Source organism: Gracilinanus agilis, chromosome 4 (assembly GCF_016433145.1).
Source record: "Gracilinanus agilis isolate LMUSP501 chromosome 4, AgileGrace, whole genome shotgun sequence".
NCBI lineage: Eukaryota > Metazoa > Chordata > Mammalia > Didelphimorphia > Didelphidae > Gracilinanus > Gracilinanus agilis.
The window spans coordinates 435,165,376-435,189,814 of record NC_058133.1 but is presented as its reverse complement, the minus strand read 5'-3'; the positions used below and the strand labels follow the sequence as shown (position 1 = coordinate 435,189,814).

Here is a 24,439-nt window from a genome sequence, read left to right as displayed (position 1 = left end):
CTGGAAACTGTGTTTTCTGCACAGTCTTTCTGACCATCCCCCATATTTGAAATGTTCTTCCTCCTCATCTCTACCTCCTAACTATCTTGGCTTTTACAGATAAAATCTCACCTTTTGCAAGAAGAGTTTCCAATCCCTCTTAATGCTAGTACCTTACCTCCGAAATTCCCTCCAGCTTAACCTCTGTATATCCTGTAAATACATAGTGGTTTCCATGTTGTCTACTCCACTAACATGTAATTTCTTTAATGGGCAAGGACCACAATCTTGCCTTTGTTTCTCTGATGCTTAATGTAATGACTGACACATAGTAAGTACTGAAAAAGACTTGTTGATTGACTAAATTGAACAGGTTTTCCCTAATGTGTAATAATCTATGATTTGCTTCATAAACTTGAAGCTACTCTCAAGACCATCCATAAATTGTACCAGAGTTGGTTCTGAAAATATTTTCCCCCTCTTTTGTACCAAATTAGGTAATTCAAGACCTGATATTTCAATAATCATTTTTGGTATATCGTGGCAGGGAATATTTGCTTTTCATAGAAAAACAGAAATCACAAAGTGTCTTTTTATGTATATGAGTATAATAATTATGAGTTTACATTCACTGTTTCTGTTTCATTTCAAATTGTACCTTTCAATTAGACTCACTTGATTTGTAGACAGATCTAAGTCATATTTTATTAAAAAACTAAACTTCAGCCACTTGAAATTTTAGTTAGTTTTTTGTGTGCCAGAAAATAATACTTGAAGTACCACTCTCATGTTAGCAAAATAAATAATGGATTCTTTGGTTGTGCTTGCGTGTATGCACACATCTTTTCCCCCAAACAGTCCAAAAGGCATACTGTTCTTAAGAGTATGATTTTGTACTTAGATTTTTTTTCCTTCAAATGTTTTACTTTTCAAATTGATGTTTCATCCCAATCTTCTAACCTCAAGTGAAATAAATCTGTGAAACATCTCCAATCTGTATGTTGTACTGATAGCCTTGTGCTTGTCTGGGTTGGATTCAAGGCTCTCTTTCAATAGAGATTCAGAATTGCCTCACTGGCCAATCAGCCTAATAATGTCCAAGCCCTCTGGGAGACAGATTTGGATGAATTCCTTCCCGTCACGAACCAGCCTTGAATCCAAATGTGGTAACAAACGTTCGCAGCCAAAACCCATCTATTACACTCACCTTGGAGCTGGCGGCCCTTGTACAAATCCTTTGTTTTGGTTGGGTGAGCCCTGGCTGTGTTATCGCATTTCGGCTGTTCATACCTACAAGAGGGGAGACATGGGGGTTTGGGGGGGTGGGAAGAGGCAAGAGAGAAAAAAACAACCAGTTGAGAGTTTGAAATATGCCTCCTTCTAAGCCTCACATGGTCATACTTAAACTATACACTTTTTTGGCTCTTAGCACATGCTGTGACACTTAGTTCTCATATTACAATGCCCATGATTTATTACCTGGATTCTTTGGAGAAAACTTAATTGTGGTGAGGTGAGCCTGTTGTTCTTATCTCATAAGAAGATGTAAACTGTCTGTGGCTGTTGTCGATACTTTAAAATCCAGTGTCTCACACAAGATTGGCTATTATATTCAGAACACTTTCCTCCCATATTACCAAAATAGCTAAGATATTGAGAGAGTTGATTTTCTGTTGAGACAGAATGTGATTTCTGATCTTACCTTTCTGTCTCATTGTCCTTTTTTAATTATGCTGGGCACATGCCAGTGTATGAAGGTTTTATTTTCTCCACTGGGAATTACCTTAAAGTTATCTTCCTGAAAAATGCTCCTTTTCTCTATGCTATAGAAAAGGAAAAATCATCTTCTCTTATCTTGCAGTATCCATATTTCTTACTTCCCCAGAGAATTCAGACGCCTTCTATAGGGGACTCTTTCTGTGGATCATGATGTGATGAATGTAATTTGCTCACTGTCTCCCTTACCCTCACACCCTGAATGGCTCCTTTGATACCAGAAAACATAACACTCATTCACTTTATCCAACTTTGCAAGTAATAATTTAATATACCTTTTCAAAATGTTGGTTTTGAAATTAAAGAGTCCCTGACATACTCAAGCAAACATCTAAGCTATTGAATTTTAATCAAAAGCCCATTAAATTATATCCTTTTGAAATCTGGTAATGTTCAGTACTGTAAGACAAAGAAACATAACCATGATGTGAAAACTGTGTATATAAATGTACCTCTTACCGGAGTGATTCCCAATCTTATTGGAACACCATGATACATAGAAAACAGAAAAACAAAAAGGTCATCAAGAAGCTAGTCACTAATGAGGATACTAGGTTTCTATTTCTTACCTATGTTTAATTCTCTGAGAGCCCTACACATTTCAAAACTAAAAAGCCCAATTAGAAGCAAGAAGGAGAGGCAGAAAAGGAGGAGAGTAAGTGTACTAGTTGGGGGAAGATTGGATATCCATAATGGACCTCACTCCCTATGACCAGCTGTGAGATTTAGACTTGCTTCACAACGAAGAATCCAAGAAACGTGAGCTACAAAAGGACAGAAGGTTGCCTTTACCATGGGACAGATGACTAATTAATGAGGTGGAACGATGCCTAGAAAGCACTAATGATGGAATTCCCATTGGAGGCCAAATCACTCCAGTACTTTGAAAAAGCATCTTCTCACAAGCCCACATCAAAGGAAAGCACCGCAGCATCATGTGCTATTACATAGCTCTAAAAATTAAAACACTGATATCAAGTAGGTATGGGGATGCCATTGAAGCTCATGAGTGTCCATTACTTTTAATATTTAAAAGGTTGATGCTGAGAGGAATCATAATAATCTCTATCTGTGTATTGTGAAAGTCTCAAATTAGAAGACCTTGTGGATTGGAACTTAGCCATCCCTTCATAATACTTCTGGTACTTTTCCAAGAATAAAGAGAAGAAAAACTTATGAATAAACTGTAACTCAGATGTCCAGGTATGTGAAGCTGCATATCTAAACTATCTACTCAAATTGCCAGGATCTCACCTTTGCTTCAAGAATTATCACGGAACTTCTTTAACCCAATATGGTATCTATTCCAGTAAATAATAGGTCATGGCTTTTGGACCCATAGAATAGAAACTCAAAATTCAACTTATCCCTCCACCCTATTCCTTGCTGTTTATTTTAGCCTATTTGGACATGACAAAGTGAAAATTTCTGGATTGTCCAGCTGCCCATCAGATACCATGCTTTCTGCCAATGTGCAATGTAATTTCATGCTTAAGAGACTACACGTACACCACAAGTGAGAAAGGCACCCTATGGAATCAAGAATAGAAGCTGCTTTGATCAGAAGGTTAGAATGGTTGGGATTCTGATAGCTGATGGATGAACTCTTCCATCAGCCAAGAAAATAGTGAAAGAGAAGTCTCTAAGTTCTACACGCTAATGTAGTACCTGGCAACCAGCCTGGTCCTTGATTAATCTGATACCCCACTTCAACGATTTTTCCTCTATGTGAATTAGTATGCAGAACTGAAACTTTCTCCTCTAAGTTCCACTCTCTAGTCCAGACAGAGTAGGATTACACAGGAACTCTGTCTCTGGACTTCAAGCAGGTTCAGAAAATATAGAAGGAAGAGGAAAAAAGGAAGAGTCTGATTTCTACAATCAATAATTATCTTTTAAGCGCCTACTATGAGCAAGGCATTGTGCCTAAGTGCTTTATGTGTTAAACACATAAAAACAAGCAAATCAGTAGGTGTGATAGCCTCTCCCTTGGCTTCTTAATAGCCAATTCAATTGGAAATTTTTAACCGAAAATGGTGCAAGAATGTACTATCTGCTTCAGAGAAGGTTTTTCATTTTTCATTCAACATTTCTAATGTTTGACTTACAAATTACAGGAGATATTTTTCAAGTCACAGTCAAGTCATGTAGTAGAAGGAATATTAAATTTACAGTCAGATGATCCGAGTTCAAATTCCATCTATGCCATCACTTAATCTCTATGAACTTGCTTCTTTTTTTTTTTTAATAGAACTTGCTTCTATATAATGAAGAGGTAAGACTGGGTGACCTCTCCAAACTAACTCTCACCTCTTAAGTTCAATCATCCTAAGTTTCCTGTGCTCTCATATGGAAGAAAAGAGACACTAGCTTTCATATGATAGAAGTGTCATATCTATTTCTTTGTTTGATTTTGAATCTTTTCCTTTAGTTCAATATATTAAGCACCTGCTAAGTTCCTGAAATTGAGCTAGGTACTTTATCATTTAATGACAAGTATGCAATGGCCCCTCTTCTCTGGGAGGAAGAAGACATGTCCACAGATGAGTAAATATAAAATATGTGCAAAGCTACATAGGTATTGAAAACAATTGGGTGTTGAAGGAATCAGCAGGAAAGGCAGAAATGTTCAATCTATAACCAAAAGGTAAGCCAAGAGAATAAGACGTTTTCATAAAATATTTCTGTTTCCTCCAAGAGTTCAAAAGAAGGTTTATTCATTTTGAATCAGAGAGAATGCAGAATCAGAAGACAGTTTTGGACAACAGAAAGCAGACATAAGAAAAAGCAGAGAGAGGATTAGCAATTGACTAGCCTTTCCTAAAGCTGGTTAAGTACAATTCCTAACAGAAGGTAACCAAAAAAAAACAACAACAAAATGAAAAAATAAACAAAAAAAGCAAAGTTAAAAATATCTCACCAATAGATAAGAGGAGAGACCAAGAAAGCTCTGCTCAGTACCATATGACTATAAAAAGTAGCAGTCAAATCAAATTCTGACACAAAAAAGATTAAGAAAGAACAGTTTAAATTTGGTAATTAATGGAGTAATCATTTGGCAAATCAAATATCTTCTCTCTTGGTTGACAAAGGGAGAATTGGGAGATATTCCCTGAGCTGGAAGGAGAACAATGTGTGGGTCTCTGGTACTTTTCTATCCCTGAAACCTGGAAACAGTGGAGATTGGGAAAAAAACCTCTAACAACTTAGATTAGAAGAAAAGTGGTTGGAGTAAAATCATTGTTTACAGATTCTTTAGAAATAGATTATAAATGCCGATCTCATGATTTCAGAGCCAGTCTGATGGTAGAGGATTAAATAGCTCATGGATTCCCACTAGCCTAGACTGACAATCTGTTTTGAAATTTTGCCTCTACTAGAGTTTTTTTTTTTTAAGTTTGGGTTCTAATTCTGTAGCTGGTCTAGTCGCAAATCTATGGAAACTATCTCCTACTTGAATACATAGGAAACATCATATTTTAAAACACAGAAATAATGCTTCCTGGAGATGAAGGTTTCTTGGAAAACTATCTGCCTTATAAAAATTATTGCACAAAGATGAAAACAACAATGAAAATAAAATCAAAACTGATCTCAGACCAAAGCCTTTTAAAGACTGATGGTGGCACTGCAATGATTTAAAACTAGCTCCCATGATGCTCTTGCAGAAATCAAACCTCAATAGTTGGTCTAAAAAGTTTTATTTGGAATCTGATATTTGCCCAACCTACATCTATTCTATACTCTTCAAGGTTCTCTGCCATCTATACAGCTTGGTCAAATTGAGTAAACTATATGACTCTATTAATAACATACTTACATGGATATTTTATATCTCTATTTCTCCAAAACAATGGTTCCATGGAAGCTGCCTATGAATGGGCTAAAGGAGTAGTCAAGAAATTGCAAACTATTTGGCGTTGATCCTTATATAATATTATCACCTATCTCTTTGTACTGTTGGTTTCTAGGAATTTGGATTGCCTTGATTCCAACTCCATCTCCTAGGTATCATATTTAAGTACTTTGAGGATCAGGGATTTTGTCAAAGTGGGTAAGTCTATCTGACACCCATATGCCCATGATAACTATAGTTGCATACAACTTTAGCAATTATCTTCATGAGGTGCTCAAGCCAAAAAGATTCATCCCTTATCCATTAACCATCTGGTAATGAGTGAGACTGGTCCTCAGATGAAAAAAATGTGGCCCATTAATAAGAGGTTTTTCAGCTTATTCGGGTCAGCCAGAGTTTCAACTTTGGTAGAATAGCTTTTGAATGTTTAGGGTCACTTCCAAGCCATAATGAGGCATTTGGGCAGGATCTTAATTGGGGGAAAACATATAAATAAATGGAAAGACCTAATGGAAAATGCCAAAAAGCTGATGTTTGGACAGTAGACATGTAGTTATATTTCTAATTCTGGATAAATGTAAAAACAACTCCATTTATAAAAGATCAACAAGAATGATGCATTCACAGAACACCTATCGTTAAGGGTCATTTCACCCACCCTTGAACTTGGATAAGGTCATAGATGGTATGCTTATCAGATTCATCATGATATAAATCTGGGAGGGATAATTAACACACTGACTGAGAGAACTAAGACTTAGAAAGATTTTGTAAAACAAGAACACTGAGCCAAAACTATCAACATGAAATTCAGTAGGGAAAAATGTAAATCCTTACATTTTAGTGGTTTTCTTGATTTGAATCAACAGTGACTCTTGAGATGCAGTTAAGAAAGTTAATGCTATTTTAAAGTATATTACAAGAACTGTGAATGTTTAACCAGAAAAAGGGAAGACTTAGAAAAGAGACAATTGTGTATTTTTTTTTAAACCCTTACCTTCCATCTTGGAATCAATACTGTGTATTGGTTACTAGGCAGAAGAGAGGTAAGGGCTAGGCAATGGGGGTCAAGTGACTTGCCCAGGGTCACACAGCTGGGAAGTATCTGAGGCGAGATTTTAACCCAGGACCTCCCATCTCTAGGCCTGGCTCTCAATCCACTGAGCTACCCAGCTGCCCCTCTATTTTCAAGAAACTAATGCTCTGACCTATGAGAACGGTATTAGAATTGTTTTCCTTGGTCCCATGAGGGACAATTAGTAGCAATAGGTAGAAATTGTGAAGAGGTAAATTTAGTCTTGATTTAGGATCCTTCCTTGACACACCCATGTTTTTGTACAGGGAGTCATCCTTCCAGTCACTCATGTCAATAATTATTCAGTCATTCTCAGCTTCTCACTATCCCTTGCCCTCACTATCCAATCAGTTACCAAACTTTGATCATTGTCATCCTACAATATCCCTCATACAAGTCCCTTCCTCTCCTTTCATGTTACCAGTACCCTCCAGTCCCCCATCACTTCTTGGCTAGACAATTGTAGTAGTCTTCCAATTGTTGTTCGTACCTTAAGTTTTTCCTCTTGTTATATTTAGTTATTATTCAGGATTGTTCAGTTCTTAGTGCCCCCATTGGATTTTTGAGCTTTATAATGAACCTGGCTGTCTAGAAAAATCAGATGCTGGTGCTGATTTGTACTTTTATTTTGGGTAAATGGAGAAGAGAAAAGGGAAGGAAGATTCCCTACCCCCAAACTCCTCCCCACTCTCCAGTGTGGTTTTGTGGGAAGAAAGGAAGGAGAACATCAGAAAAAATGCTTAGAGATTGCTAAAAAGTTCTTTTTTTTTGTCCAATCCATTCATTTGCTTTTCTGTTTCTGGTGAGTCTGGTCTTAGCCATTGCCAGGGAGATGCTGAAATCTAAAATGGCATCAAAGGGGCAAGAGGTAGAAGATGGTAGCATGGAATCTCATTTCTTAGGACTGTTAGGGTTTTCTTGGCAAAAATAATGGAATAGTCTGCCATTTCCTTCTCCAGTTCATTTTATAAATGAGGAAAATTGAGGTAAACAGAATAAAGTCCAACTTTACATAGCTAGCAAGTGTCTGAGACCAGATTTGAACTCAAGAATAAGTCTTCCTGACTCTAGGCTCAGCACTCTATCTAGCACATCACCCAATTACCCCAATCTTAGGTCTCTCCTCATTAAAATCCATTTTTACACAGTTGCCCAAGTCACAGCTCCATTTTTCATTTTAGAAAGTTACCTGAATACCAACAGGGTAAGTACATTGCCTAGAGTCAACCATTCAGTATGTGTTCTACAATATGAGAGATCAAGGAGAGTGATATATCCATCATGCACTAATTTGCATTTCGTTTAACTTTACTTATCTTATTCATCAGAGTCACACCTTGACCTTTGACTCAAACTCAGGTCTTCCTCACTCTAAGACCAGTTTTCTATTTATCATGCCAAACTATATAAAAGCAATATATTTCAGCTCTTATTATTAACCGTAGTGATGGTCTTACTTTGTAATTGTTTAGAAAAAAATCTTTAATAATTTTATTTATTTTATTCCAGTAACAAATTTACACATAAGTTTTCAAATGTTACATGATTTGTGTTGTCTCCCTCTCCTCTTCTCTTCCTACTCCTGGAGTTGACAAGTACTTCCACTGGGTTACAAATGTACTTTAGAAAAAAAATACCTAATATTTTATAATTATAATTATAAATATAAATAATAATAATTACAATCCTCTACCTTGTAGATGTACCAGGAATAGGACGTCCTGTGTCTACTAGAACACACCAGCAATATCCTGTAGAAGGATGACACTGCACAGGTTTGTAAAGGCCACCATGAGCACACTCAGGAATAACTACATTGTCATTCTTCGGCTGTTTGGCTTCTTCTAATGCAGACTGGTGTTCTTGGTCACATGATGATGCTGAAAGAAACAAGAAAATAAACTCAGAATTAACCTCATAAGCATGTAAATAGTAGGGTCTATGATACCCAGTAAGGAATATAGAGAAAGATAATATGAAAGATTTGAAGTGATTTAAAATTCAGAAAAGAAGCATTTTAACAAATGGTTTGCAAGCTAAATATACCAGCGTTTATTTTTTCTTTTAAGTTATTTCTAAGTAAAGGGTAACATGCTAGTCATTGTCATTGCAATTACCGTGGGTCAAATCCAATCTATGTCACTAGTATGTGCAATGGAGTTTTAGCTATAATTTGTAACAGCCATAAAACATAATGGAATTCTTGGTTCATCCACTTTGAATACCACTGAGCAAAAATCTAGCCAACATAAAAGTCAGAACTAGAGTGCCACTCAATGTTGGCATATATAACTTATGATACCTATTTGCTGCTAAACATTGAATGATACTCTACTTGTCTATCACAAGCCCTTCCGAGAACTGACCATGGTAACATGGTGTAGTGGGAAAAGTGCTCTACTAAAAGTCAACACATCTAGGTTGTTATCTCTACTCTGTGGCTAATCTTTGGTACTTATATCCTGACCTTAGAATGTAGATCATAGTTCATAGAAGGTTAGAGGTGGAAAGAATGTTAGAAATCATGTAGTCCATCTTGGCATCTCATGTGTGAGGAAGTTGAGGTCAGAGAGGTGAAGTCATTTGCCCAAAGTCACAAAGTAATAAATAGCAGAGTTGGAACTTGAGCCCATGTCTATTAGCACCAAATCTAGTCCTTTTTCTATTCAATCAAAGAAATTCAAGCAACAAACATTTATTAACCACCTATTATGTGCCAGGAATTATGCTACATGCTGGAGATAGAGAGGGGAAAAAACAAACCGTTTCCTTACCCTCAAGGAGCTTACATTCTATCAGAGAAAAAAATACACATATGCATATAAATATATCCTTAATTCATTATCTCTCTTCATATATTTATCTATATTTACAAAACAGATACAAGGTGATTTTTTTGATGGAAAGAGGCAAGGCTTAAATCACTAGGAGGACTAAGAAAGGCTAAATTAAGAGGTGGTAATTTAGCTGTGTCTTGAAGACAACAGGAACCCTAAGGGGCAGAGATGAGAGAATTATGGAAATAGGCAAATATAATAGTCCAGAGACAGGAAATGGAGTATCCCCCGAGCTCCTACTCTAAACATCTGGCAACCACAGACAGCAATGCATGCATGAAGCTGTCAAAGACATATTCTTCCACTCCAATGCTACTCCCTCCAATAAATATATAAAAGTATTACAAGGATAAACCTCTTCATTTTGAAAGTAGTCTCTTAAATAGTAGATTCCTTGAATGTGCTGAATTATTCAAATATTGATAATTAATTGTTAAACAGAGAGATAGAATATACCTGAGGTAATTGCGAAGATTAAAATAAAACATCTTTGAGCTTACAATACAATTCATTGAAGAAAGTTATTCTGACTTATAAAAGTTATTCTATGTTGAATTTTCCAGAAAGACCTCCATTATATAAAATGTGGTAGCTCACTTTTTGTTCATTTAATTTCTCTATATGTTAATAGTTAGAGGAAGCCATACTATAACAGATAGAGATCTAGCCTTGAAGTCAGGAAAATCTGGGTTCAAATCCTGTGTCTTATGCATATTTGGCACTAAGATCCTGGGAAAATCACTTAATCTCTCAGTCCTCTAGCAATTTCTTAAAAACCATAAAATGCAAAGAAATTGACAGACTGTAGTGGAAGGAGTTTCTTAATCTGAGATTTCATAGTATCAGGGAAGTCTCAGGTCCTGTTTCTTTCCCTATATGTTTATGGTTAGTTTACCTGGCTCTATTTACAGTGGTAAAAGTTAACATTCCCACCAGCCATAGCCACACACCTCTCCATGGCATATAATTATAAAAGCAATATGCCCTGAACAATGTCAAAGGAAAGCAACCCAAAAGACATAAAGAGGGCTTCTGTGATTATTGCCCACAGTGTGCTCAGTAGCTCTTCAAATGTATCTATCTGCATGACTGGTCCCCCTCCTAACTGGTACATCCACTCAGCACCAGGGAGAGTGGAAAACTGCAGAATCCCAGATTTCATGTTGCAAACTCTAAAAGAATAAGGGAAAATGTCTGTTTAACTTATTTTTTATTTGGTAGCCTGCTTTTGATGGAGATGAGTACTTTCAGTCAGTCAATAAAATGTCTGCTATGTTTCAGGCACTGTGTTAAGAGATGGGGGTAGAAATAATGGTTTAAAATCAGTCTTCACTTTCAAGGAGATCATGGCCGAATGAAGGAGACCACATACAAAACATGAGATATAAACAAAATAGATATTGGATCAATAGGAAATAATCAACAAAGATAAGGCAATAGCATTAATGAGGGTTGAGAAAGACGTCTTGCAGAAAGTGAGATTTTAGTTGAGACAAAGGAAGCCAGGAGATCCCAGAAACTGAGATGAGGATGAGGAAGATCCAAGCATAATTCTGGTTACAAAAGGAACTCTATCCCTTACATACATTCTAGTTATGAAATGACTTTTGGTGATTCAAGTGATGCTTTAACATGGGGATTGGAGTATTTTTAGTTTCTTTAGAAAAAGCTTAAAAGGGGTTTCTGGCTAGACAGGAATGGGAAGGAGAGTTGGTGGGCAGGTGAAAATCAAGAATTAAAATAAAGTATCAATGCATTTTATCTAAAAGTATTTAAGTAATAATAATGCCTTTCTAAAGCACTTTAAAGTTTGCATAATATGGTATATACATTATCTCATTTGATCCTCACAAGAACCCTGTGAGATTTGTGTTATTATTCATATTTGACATGAAGAAACTGAAATTGAGAATTTAAATAATTTAACTAGGTTCACACAGCTAGTAAAGGTCTGAGACAAGATTTGAATTCAAGCTTTCCTAGCTCTATCCATTATACCACCTAGCTGCCTGATCAGATGTAGTGATAGGCAGGCAGACAAACCAATTCAAGTCCTTTTGTTCACTTTGTTCAGTTGTTTTCCAGTCTGTCCAATTATTCATGATTCCAGTTGGAGTTTTCTTGGTAAAGATACTGGAGTGGTTGGCCATTTCCTTCTTCAGCTCATTTTATAGGTAAAGGACCAAGGAAAAAAGGGTTAAGTGACTTGCTCAGTCACACAGATAGCATATGTCTGGAACCAGATTTGGACTCAAGAAGATGAATCTTCCTGATTCCAAGCCTAGTGTTCTATCCACTATGCCACTTAGCTGCCCCAGTTCATGCCCTTGAGACAACAAAATTCCCCCAAAATGTAAAAGTTCTGTGTAGCTTAAAGTATGATGGAGGGGAAAAAATGAGTCAGGATGAAGGATTTGTAACTTAACTTCTGAATTCTTCCTGCAGTAGAAAGACCATTGGGCCTGGATTTAGTGGCTTCTTTATGCCTCCAGGATCAAATGCAAAAATATGTTTGGTATTCAAAGTCCTTCACAATCAAATTCACTCCTACCTTTCCAGTGTTCTTATACCCTGTAGTCTGACAAATATTCTTTAATCCAGTCACATTGGGTTCCTGCACATTCCATGAACAAGAAACTCCATCTCTTAGCTACAGGTATTTTTTTTTCTGACTGTTACCCATGCCCAGAACATTCTCCCTTCTCATTTCTGCCCACTGGTTTCCTTTAAATCCCAAATAAAATTCCATTAGGCAGCCAAGTGCCACAGTGGATAGAACACAAGACCTGAAGTCAAGAAGACTAATCCTCCTTAGTTCAAATCTAGCCTCAGATACTCAATAACTATGTAAACCTAGGTAAGACATTGAATCAATCCTGTGTGCCTCAGTTTCCTCATCCATAAAATGAGCTGATGAAAGAAATGGTAAACCACTTCAGTATTTTGGCCAGGAAAACCCCTAATACAAACAAGAAGAGTTAGACATAAGTCCACAACAACAAAATTTCATCTTCTACATGAACCCTTTCCCAAACCCTCTTAAATTTCTGATCCTTTATTCCTTTTTTATCCCATAGATAGCTTATCTGTGCATATTTTTTTGTTTGTTGAATCGCCAACTGAATTGTGAATTCCTTTGGAGCAGAGATTGCTTTTTATCCATTTTTGTATCCCCAGAGATTAGCACAGTGCTGGTCACATATTAGGTGCATAATAAATGTGTATTGATCAGTTGATGCAGAGGGGAGTAAAATACAAGAACACTGGAAATATGGGGGTGGGGAAAGTTAGGAAGGACTTTAAAAAGGGGGGAAAAGAGTATATTTTGTCCTGGAAGTAAGAGGGAGCCCCTTGAATTTAGTGAATGGGGACAAAAGGTAAAATGGGAGGAAAATTTAGGAAAATCACATTGACTATCTCAAAATATACAAATAGATCCACTTCCTAAATTCTATGCATTAAATTACTTTTTTAAAAAAAGAGAAAGGAAAAAGAAAAAAGAAAACTATTTCCATTATTATGCAGTCCCACTCATTTTCTCTAGAAATTTATCATAAATTCTCTTATGAGTGAAATGATTATTTTTTCTGCTGAGTATGTGAACAGAACTGGGTCTCCTTAGATTCCAGATATTTTACGTGGTTGCCTTTGTCACCTTTATCTTGAAAATAATACAAAAAATGTTTTCTGTGAGCTTTTAAAAAGGCATCAGTTTTGACTTAAAGGAGTTCAGGAGGCAACACAATTTTAAAATATCTTGAAGTAGTTCCTATATTATTAAATATCACATTCATTGCTAGGGGGAACCTGCCCCAAATCAATCTCCTCTTCCAATAATCTTAATGATGATGATGATTGTTTTTCAAGCTCAAGCACTACTGGAAAACACATTGCTTTGCTTTGGTGCTCTCTAGGTAAGTGAAGTGGATTATTGATGTGATTACCTTGCCACAGAAGTGCATTTAATTTGGACTTGTCCAGGGACATATTACATCTGTAGAATGGTTTCCAAGAGGATACTGAAATGTTCTTTCTCTTTTTCAGAACTTATATAAAGCAAAAGAGAGGAAATATTGCATGGTACATAAAAAAAAGTTGCCTTTGGAATCAGAAAGCCTGGGGTTCAAGTACTCCCTCTGACTGAAAGCCCAGAAAAGTCACATAAATTGTCTGTACCCCAGAAAGTGATCTAAGACTATAAACCAACTTTGATGGAGATCTTTACCAGAGGTATCCTATACTAATAAAATCACAGGTCCAAACTCCTCAGCTTTCCTCCATTTAAGACAAATAACCTTCATTCTATGAAGTAATAATTATCCATGAAAATAGATGACCAAATAAAAATATGGACAACTATGTGGTACAGCCAAGCTAGAGTCAGGAAGACTCATCTTCATGAGTTCAAATGTGACTGATGAAATTCTCCATATGGGAGAAAATGGGGGTTCTCTTCCTAATGTATAATGGAAGTGCCCCCAGAGAAAATTTTCTGTATGAAGGACATTCTGGAACTGATCGCAGACTTCCAAGCACATGGTGGACAGCATTCTCTGATCAGCTGCATTTGAGGAACCAAGACTGGCCTCAGCTATCCTCAGTCTCCCATCAATGGAATGAAGGGGACAATATGTCTTCTAATTCTGTGGCTACTATGTAAAGAGCGAAGATTGGAGGTCTTTTGACAAGAGTAGGCAAGGCTTCCCTCCCTTATGAAGTACTAAATCAATTCTTCACATCAATAGATTCAATTCTAGTATGATTTTTTTTGTAATTATCATAAAAGACTTCATTTTTTCTCCACAGTCTATCATATCTTTTTTCTAGCTCATTATGTATATCTTAGTCATACAGAGAACAAAACAATTCAAAGGCAGATGCATACTAATGCATTACAGACATGCATAAGATCTAATGTGATTCAGACCCAGGGCATATTGTGTCCATTTACATATTTCTGAATGTTAGTTTCTATTCTTCTTACATTTGTCTCACTTCTACTTTCTGTATATTGTCTCTATCAATGCCCAGATTATTTTTATGTGGTTCTCTTCTTAATTATGCAACACTTAAATGGGAAAATTTAAGATAACACATCAAAGAAAACCCTCCCAAACAATTTGATGAATCAAACACTACTATCTAGAATCTGATTCGTAGGAAATAGTTTGAAACAAAGAAGATTTTATTTTAAATGAAATATAATTATTTGCATGTCTCTGTTTAATAAAAGACTAAATTTGAGTTCAGGATCTTCGGAAATTATATTTGAACCTTGATTATAAGAAGACAAAAATGTACAAATCTACTTTAATATATGGTTTCAAAACTTGCCTATGTCAAAAAGAAAAAAGTGCACAAATGATGTCAGTTATTAAGCTCTGGAAGTTAATAATCTAGCCCAGAGTTTTTGTCATTCTATGTTTAACCTGTCATTTCCATGGGGAACAGCTTGTCATTTATAAGAAACAGGCAAGATTGATTAATTGCTTTGACAGGGAATCTCCCTTTTGTTTAAGAAACTACATTAGTTAGAAGAAAGCAGTTTAAAATGTTTCAGATGGCAAATCTAATTTCCTCAGAAAGAAAATAACTAGCCATGCCTGTGTGCACTGAAATATTCCTTCTCAGACATTTGTTTTCCATAGTTTAGCCATAATGTGATCGTGTATGCACAAACTATTTCTACACTGATACACAAATTTTAGGACCCTTGCCTGGAAAGAAATAGTCAGGCCATTCTCATCTGGGCAAATTGAAATAATTTTAGGCCTCATTCCTTGAATGGTTTCAATAACTACCTGTTTGTGAATGATTTATAAATCTACATCTTTGGCCCTGAGCTCTCACACTCTCTTCTCTCTTAATCATTAGTTGTCTGCAGGACAATTTCACTTACATGTCCTGCCAGCATCTCTAGAATAACTTTTGCATCTGTTCCCTTTTCTTTACTTATAGGGCCATTACCCTATTCCATGCACTTATTACCTCTTGCCTGAACTATTTTGAAAACTGCCTACATTGTCTTTCTACCATTAACCTTTCCTCTTTTAAATTTATCTTCCACAGCACCCCCAATTTCAATAACTGAAATCACAGATTTGACCATGAGCAAGAAGCACCAGAAGCTTCCTTTTGCCATTAGGACAAAAGATAAAACCTCTGCTTGGATTTTTAACAGTTATCAGAATGTGGATCCAGGCAGGGCTGCATCAACTTTATTTTTATCTTTGCAATCCTAAAACCTACAATATAGTGCATAACATGTAAATGCCCCTTAATAAATGCTTATTGATTGATTAATTAAATGAGTGTGTTGAAAACTGAACTATTAGCTTCCGTCTGATTTTTCATCACCATTTTAAAAAGATATTTCCAGTCTTCTCCACCTTAATCTCTCCTAGGCACTCTATGATCCAGGGAGTTTGGCTTTCTTGCTCTTCCCTTCATTTGATTCTCCATTTCCCAGTTCTGAACATTTTCCTCATGGCTCCAAAGTTCTCTGTCCTCAACTTCACTGACTTATTCATGTTATAGTTTAAATCCCACCTTTCGAAAGAAGGCTTTCCTGGCCCTCCTTCATCTTAGTGCTTTCCTCTAAGATCATGTCCAGTTGATCCTCCACCTTGTATGTGCAGTTTATCCCCCATGAGACTGTGAGCTCCTCTAGAACAGGGGCTGCTTTTCTTAATTCATTTCTCTTCTTTAGACTTTTATATTGTTTCCGCTCATTGTGCCTAACTAACTTTATTCTACTACATGAGTTTTTGTGACTTCCTCATTCCTTTGGGGTATGGGAGGCAAAAAGGAACATGGAATAGCACAAATGAAACATGACATAATTGTTCTTTCTTTTTTAACCCTTATCTTCCATTTTAGAATCAATACAATATTGATTCCAAGGCAGAAGAGTGGTAAGGTAAGGGCTAGGCAATGAGGGTCACACAGCTAGAAAGTGTCTCAGGCCAGATTTGAACCAGGATCTCCCATCTCTAGGCCTGACTCTTATTCCACTGAACCACCTAGCTGCCCTGGACAACAGTTCTTTATGGATAAAGATCTGACTTCTGTAATAATAAATTGAATCAACTGTAGATCAGTAGTTAATTAAATCAAATAGCAGACTATTTGTTCCTTGATAGCAGAGACTTTTGGACTTCATCTTTCCAGTAACTGCACAATAGTTTGAACATAGCAGGCACTTAATAATTTGAGTTCTCATTTGTGTTTTCACATCTTTTTTCATCCCTTGGGCAAAGAGATTAGTCTAAACAAACTGCCTCAAAAAATAATAACTCTAAAGATATATACCACAATGATCTTAGATATATTCTTACCTTGCTAATTTTACAGCATCTGACTTAATCTATTACAAGATGGTTATTTGTCCTTTTGTTTCAATTTCTCTTGCTTAAAGTCCTTTTGTCGAGATTCCACCAGAACAATTTCAATGAGAATATTAAGCTGCTCAAAAAAACTTGAATCCATTTTCTTCTGGATTAAATATAACTTCATCTGCTGGGACTTCAAGATCCTTGACCAATTTACTTTCTTTAACTCCTCAAACACCACAGACCTATTTTCTGCACTGTGGATCCAACAGTGCCTCCTTTTCCAGGCATGAAACACTATAAAACTCTCAACTTCCTCAACCTAGAAAACAGACTTTGACCATATGGTCTTTTAACAGTAGGGAAGATTCTAATTTCTGGTTCTTTCTTTGACTTAAGATCAAAGAATTTTAGAGGCAAAAAGGACTCTAGAAATAATTCAGTCCAAGATCCTTATTATTCAAGGTCAGAGTAATTAGGAGACTTGCTCAAAGTCATGCAATTTCATTGAAACTAAAGTCTCCTGTTCTAAAAATACACCATACCAGCTGGCCCACAACACCAGTTCTTGGCCAACTCCAAGCCATGCCACAGGCTATATCTATTCTGTGTCAAACTTCTTAAGACCAAGGGGAGAACTGACCAAGACCAGGTTAGAAGATGAAAGCTCAACAAACAGAAACTAGAACCCAGAATTCTGGAGGGAGAGGAAACCAGAGTACCTTAGGATCAACAAAGACTTTTATATACAACCTCTCATTTGATCCTCTCAATAACTTTTTAACCATTGAAAACTGTAACCATAAAAATTCAGAAAAATATGGTCAAGGGACTTCCAAAAGTTATTCAGTTAGTCAATGTCTGAGGTGGGATGTAAACCTAGGACTCCATGACTACAAATTCATCATGATGTCATGGCTACCTTGATATATCTGAGATATTTGTGGGACTATTTAGAAGCCCTTTGACCTTGGACATGGCATATCACATCTATTTTCATCATGATCATCACATTCTTGAACAAGTTACACAATAAACACTAACTGTGTAATCAACTGGCTCTTTGGTGTGACAGGAGCATGGCTCATGTTCTGATTTTCCTTTCCTGTTAAGTTGCACAGATCATGTCCAGATATTCTATCTCTGCTTCCAGTCTTCCATGAGAGAGCCTCAGGACCTACTTTCAGCCTTTTGGGATTCCAGTGAGTGGACTCTTTGCCATCTCATATTACAAGCCCTTGAGTCATGAATGGACAAAGGTAAGCCCCCAAAGATTCCATTTAATCAGCCAGGAGCAGGAAAAGAATATCTGTGCATGTTCTGTACGTTCTGTCATGAGGGAAAAATTATTCATGCAATGCCCCTGTGACATAAGAAAACATCAAGATATAGAATTTTATTCCTAGCTATATGACCCTGAGCAAGTCACTTAACTCCATTTGCTTAGCACTTACCTTTTTGTTTTAAAAGTTGTTTTAAAAGTTAAAGAAAAAAAAAGATCCAGAATTAAATATATATATATATATATATATCTCTGGGGGGCAGCTGGGTGGCTCAGTACCCTGAGAGTCAGACCTAGAGATGGGAGGTCCTAAGTTCAAATCTGGCCTCAGATACTTAATAGCTATGTGACCCTGGGCAATTCACTTGACCCCCATTGCCTAGCCCTTACCACTCTTCTGCCTTGGAGCCAATAAACAGTATTGACTCCAAGATGGAAGCTAAGGGTTTAAAAATATATATATAGATAGATAAATAGATAGATATAGATATAGATATAGATATGTATATATGTAGATAGATAGATAGATATAGATAGATATAGATAGATATAGATATAGATAGATAGATAGATAGATAGATAGATAGATAGATAGATAGATAGATAGATAATATATATTTCTGGAGAGTCAGAAAAAATAAAGCTCATGCCCTGTCTCTGATATATATTGGTTGTGTGAAACTTGGATGGTCACTTAAACACTTATTATTCAAGGTAATTCTCAAAAAGTATAAATTGTATAAAAAAAAGTCTATGCATTGGAAGAGGAAATTTCTCACTAGGAGTTCTTGACACTGCTGCGATTAAGAACTAGTCTAGAACTAGAAAAAAAAGATATTTGAGAAAAAAGTAACTCATTTAAATACTGAAGATGTCCAGGTTCAAATTCATTAGATCATTAGATCTCTGTTAACTATATATGTACTCAATAAATATATTGCTGATAATAAAGAATGAAAGAAAGCATGTATCTTTGGGGTTCTCAGAAAAGCAGGGCAACATAAAGTACCTAGATTGATGTATGATAATTTTAAAGTAGTTTAGAAGAAATTTATTTTATTTTAGGAATTCTTATGACCAAAATATCTCTAAAGTTCCCATAATTAAACATTTTAAATCCCCAAATTTAAAACAATTTAACAGGAAAAAATAATCTTCCTCACAATAAAATGATCAGAAAGGATTGAAATCTAGGACTTTTCTCACTCACTGAACCAATGCAAAGATTCCCATTTCACAAGGGTCAGTAACAAAATCACACTGCAAACTCATCAAGAAGATCATAGCATATAAATATTCAAGTAGTCATTGTATCTGGGATATGCTAGGCCATAATTCTTTTAAAAATCAAAATGCTCTTTTAGAATGAAGTAAGTTTTTTGACCCTGTCCTTCCATTTTAGAATCAATACTCTGTATAGGTTCCAAAGCAGAAAAACTTAAGGGTGAGGCAAAGGAGGTTAAGTAACAGCTAGGAGGTGACTGATACCAGATTTGAACACAGGACTTCCAGACTCTAGGCCTGGCTCTCAATCCACTGAGCTACTGAGCTGTTCCCAAGAATCCAGTATTTAAAGAAAGAGTTATTTTAACTGAATGGATAATGGAGTGTTCTAAGTCAGAGAACAAAAAAGGCATTACCTATAAATAATCTTTCAAGATCTCGATGTACCAGAGACCAAAGAGACCACATTTGATGAAGAGACTTAGATTAAGAGTCAGGAGACATAGATTCATGCTCCATGTTCCAAATCAAACACTAACCTGTTGGGCTTCATTTCCTTTATAAAAATGAGTAGACCAGGTAAGCTTATCTCTAAGATCTCATTCAGTTCTAATTTTCTTTAACTATAAGATTTATCAAATACATTTAACTTAGTTAACTTGAGAAATACTAAATGTTCCAACCACCCCTTGATCCCAAAGAAGGACTATCATCTAGGGCTGAGGCAAAAGAGAAATCAAGGCATTAAAAAAAAATAAGCTAAAAACCACCAAATCATTAAAGGTGGGATATAGAAGGCAGATTAAGATTTCCTAGCAAAGAAAACTTAGTGTAATCTCCATGTCATCTGCTCTGCAAAATTTTAACCTTTATTTTCTATCCTAGTAAGAACTCTAGAACAGAAAGGCAAGGGGTAGGCAATTGGGGTCAAGTGAATTGTGTAGGGTCACATATCTTTATCCACTGTGCCACCTAGTTGCTCCAAAACTTTCTTTCATTGTCTTAGGTGGCATATGTTGCATGATTCTGGGCAAGTCACTTAACTTCTGATTGCTTCAGTTTCATGAAATATGAAATGGAGGTGACAGTAGTACTCAACTACCAAAGTTGTTGTAAGGAACAAATGAGATAATGTTTTGTAAAACACTTAGCACAATACTTAATACATAGTAAGTATTTAATAAATTCATTTAGTGAATTTCCTTCCTTCCTCAAAGAATTCCTTTAGATAGGTGTAATAGTGTAGTAGACAAAAGAGTATCAGAAAAGACATAGGAATTCTTCCTCTGTAAAATGAAGATTAATATGTTTTTATTATCCATTTCTGTCAATTATTCACTCTTTAAGCACTTACTATACACTAGTCATTGGGCGAAATGCTGGGGATACAAAAAGAGGATAAATGGCAATCCCTATCTACAAGTAATACACAATCTAATGTGGGAGAAAAGGAGGCATATATTTACAAAGAAGCTATATACAGGGCAATTAGGAAATAATTAAGAGAGGAAAGGTGCCGGAGTTAAGATGGGTTAGGAAAGGCTTCATGAAGAATATGGGATTTTAATATTGGGACTTTTAGGAAGCCAAGGAAGCCAAGGCATGGAAATTAGGAAGGAAAGCATTAGGGCAAGTAGGTGGCTAAGCAGATAGAGATTCAGAGATGGGAGGTCCTCTGTTCAAATTTGTCTTCAGACACTTCCTACGCAAGTCATTTAATCTTAGTTGGCGAGACCTTATTGCTCTTCTGCCTTGGAAATGATATTGAAGTATAAATTCTGTAACAGAAGGCAAGAGTTTAAGGGGGGGTGAGAAGGAAAAGCATTCCAGGCAAAGGGAATAGTTAGAGAAAATACCTTGAGTTGAGAGATGGAATATCTAGTTATTAGAACACTAAGGATCCTGGTGTCACTTGATCAAAGAGTGTATGGTAGAGAGTAAGGTGTAAGAAGATGGGAAAGGTAGGAGGTGGCTAGTTTATGAAGAGATTTAAAAGTCAAACGGGCTTTGGTTAGACTTGTGCATTAGGAAAATCACTTTAATAGAATGGAAGATGAATTGGAGTGGGGAAGAAGCTCAAAATGGACAGAACCATGAGGAGATCACTGCAATAGTCCAGGCATGAGGTGATGAGGGCAGGCACTAGAAGAGTGAAAATGTCAGAGGAGAGAAGAAGTACTAAAGAGATGTTGAAAAATAAGATCTACAAGCCTTGGCAACAGTTTGGATATGGTGGGGGTGAAAGAGAGTAAGCAGTCCAAGATGACTCTTAAGGTTGCAAGCCTGGATTAAATGAGCTCATAGAATTTCAAGCTGGAAAGCACTTTAGAGTCCATCTAATCCAACCTCCTCATGTTCCAGAAGAGGAAAAGTTTGCCAAGAGAGTTAAAGAGACCTACCCAAGGTCACATAGGGAGTATGAATCAGCCCATGTTCTTTTATTTCAAATCCATCATTTTTTTCTGTCTATACCACTCCTTCATCACTTAACATTTTAGGTTATATTTTATGTTTTTATCTTCTCTTGCCTCCTGCATTGTAAGATCTTGGAGTATAGAGATTTTGGCTTAGACATATGTATATCTCTCCCCCAAAATGGGGCCAATTGAAAATGGAAAATGTCCACATTTATTGAGCACATACATTAGGCACTTCATAAATATTTCATAGAATCAAAAAATTTGAGAAATAGAAAGAATAGCAATGACCATCTAGTCAAACAAATATAAAAGTAATCTCCACTCTAATCTACCCAGAAAATGGTTGTCCAACTTCTGATTGAAAATCTCTGACAGGGCAGGGGTTTGGGTTGGGAGGCACCAGACTCCAGATCTCTCTATCTCACTTGGGGGCAGCTCTGTTGATTGAGATGTTTGACATCAAGTCAAAACAGGCCTTTTTTGCAACTTCTCCTTGAACGATCCTAGATCTGTCCATCTGGAGCCAAAATGAACAAGTCCAATTTCTTCTGAACAAGACAGCCTTGAGTCATCTCTTTTCTAGACTGAACATGCCCAATTTTTTCAACTGATTCTCATATGGCATTTGCCGATTTTATCAGCAATCCAGTTTTAGATTATGGTAACACATCGGGGTTTCAGGGCCTTAAATCATTGCAGTTTTTCAAGCACTAAAATAAGTTAAAAGAATGCTAAAGTAGAGTCCTGTGAATAGAACCATGACCTCATAAACTGAGTAATCACAAAGGAAACTGGTCATCTTAATTAGAGAGGTAGGTAAATGTTGAGTAAGATTACAGAGTAACTGAAGTTGGCCGAGCTCTGTGTCCATGTGTAAAAAGGAGCCAAAAGCCAGTTAGCTGGAATGTCCTGGGATGATTTCCTTTTAGCTTCAGCAATGTTTTTGTATTGTTTTACTCAGTTTATTTTTCACATGTTTATTGTTGGTTCAAATAAATCCACTTGTGTTTTGGTTTTCACAGTAAAGCCAGATCCTTGGCTTGGCTCTACTTTCAAACTCTATGAAGACAACCAAACTCCTGGAAGAACTTAGTCTTCTCCTTTGAGTCTGAGGAAACCAATGAAAAATTTTCTTGTCACCCATAATGATCAGATTCGGCTTATTAATAGCATGCCCACATCCTGTTGAACTGAGGTTGAGCTGCCACTTTGCTAAAGAGTTGTGTGTAACCTCCTGTTCTTCAAGGATATGTGGAGAGATGAGCGCAAAGAGGCTGCAGGTCTTCTCTTTCTGATTAAATCAAAGCATAGAAGAGGTTCCCCAAGCTTTCTTTTATCATTTGTTTTTCATCTGATGTCTAATATAAGTAGATCATCCATTCACAAGGCAGCTCCTTTAAAATGTTTAGAACCTCATAGAAATAAGTTAATCAATGGGGGAAAACAAAGAAAATATTTTATGTAAGGATTACTTTTAGGCAATACATTTCAGGGTCTAATTATTTTTCTTTCTATTTTTTTGTAATGTATCACTGATAAATACTCTCATTCTTTTCCACTCCCACCCCAAACTTCAACAATGTAATGCTTAGTTTTAAGCTCTCTTATACAAAGGCAGAGAACCTAAAGGCCTGTTTTTTTGGCAGAACCACTCAAATAAAACAGATTCTAAATATTTAACTTTTGCAGATAACCAGCATCACAGGAAACAGCAACACTAGTATTGTCACCTAATAAGGAAACATTTTTATTACAGTTTATGCAAAGAGAGTTCTGTTGTTCTCCATCTTCCTCACTATATATATATTACATTGAGGGTAGAGAGGGTGGTCAGGGTTTGTTTTGATTTGGAAAGAAGAAAGTCAGCCTGCTGGTCTGCTCAATAATAAGTGGAACTATAATGAGAAATGTGGATTTTTGAAGAGATCACAGAGATTTAAAAACCAAACCTAGCAGTTAGAGATTCAATCTGCTTTTTGTCACAGAGCAGAGTTCAATCATAAAATAAAATAAAATAAAATTTAGGCCAGTGATATGAGCATTTGAGCTGCTTACATCTTTTGGAATCAAATTTTGCCTCCCACAACTGCTCTACAAAAACCCTGTGCCACACAAACCAGCCAGTTCAGTGCTACAAGCATGACTTACAGTACTTTCCTTCCTGCAGGCTTTTGCTTATGCTAGATCTTGTGCCCAGAGTGTTATCCTAACCCCAGCCCCTACCCACAATCTGCCCATCAAAACCCTCCCTGTCTTTTAACTAGGGAATGAGGCAATCCAAAGCCATTTGGCCATCACTGAGAGAAGTTATCACTGTGGATTAGGTGCCCTCCTATCAGAAATATCAATTGCCAACAAGAAGCCACCTCAGAGCCCTGGATATAGCAGGGTCCCCCCAGACCACTGGCCTTACTACCAGTTAGCCCCAGAATTATCTAGGTAAGTGATTTCTAGGAAGAAAGAGCCAACTATCACCACCAATAGCCAAGCCAACTGCAACCTATGAAGTAGGACAGTCAGTTTAGCTTAGGTAGTAAAGATGTCCTGCGGGAAAGAAAGGAGACAGAATATGTCAGACAAGTCATATCTCAACCATAACCTTCCCATAGACCCCAGTGGAGACAGAGCAGGACCCTGAAGCCAAGAGTCTTGGGAAAAT

The 24,439-nt window shown here is 36.6% G+C and overlaps 1 protein-coding gene across 1 annotated transcript in view; it reads right to left on the bottom strand.

Annotated features, from left to right (window-relative positions):
- SMOC2 (SPARC related modular calcium binding 2) overlaps positions 1-24,439 on the bottom strand; it is a 277,433-nt gene that overhangs the window by 70,656 nt on the left and 182,338 nt on the right. The window contains 2 exon segments of the mRNA XM_044675484.1: positions 1,187-1,269; positions 8,380-8,566. Coding sequence (XP_044531419.1) covers positions 1,187-1,269; positions 8,380-8,566 — 270 coding nt within the window.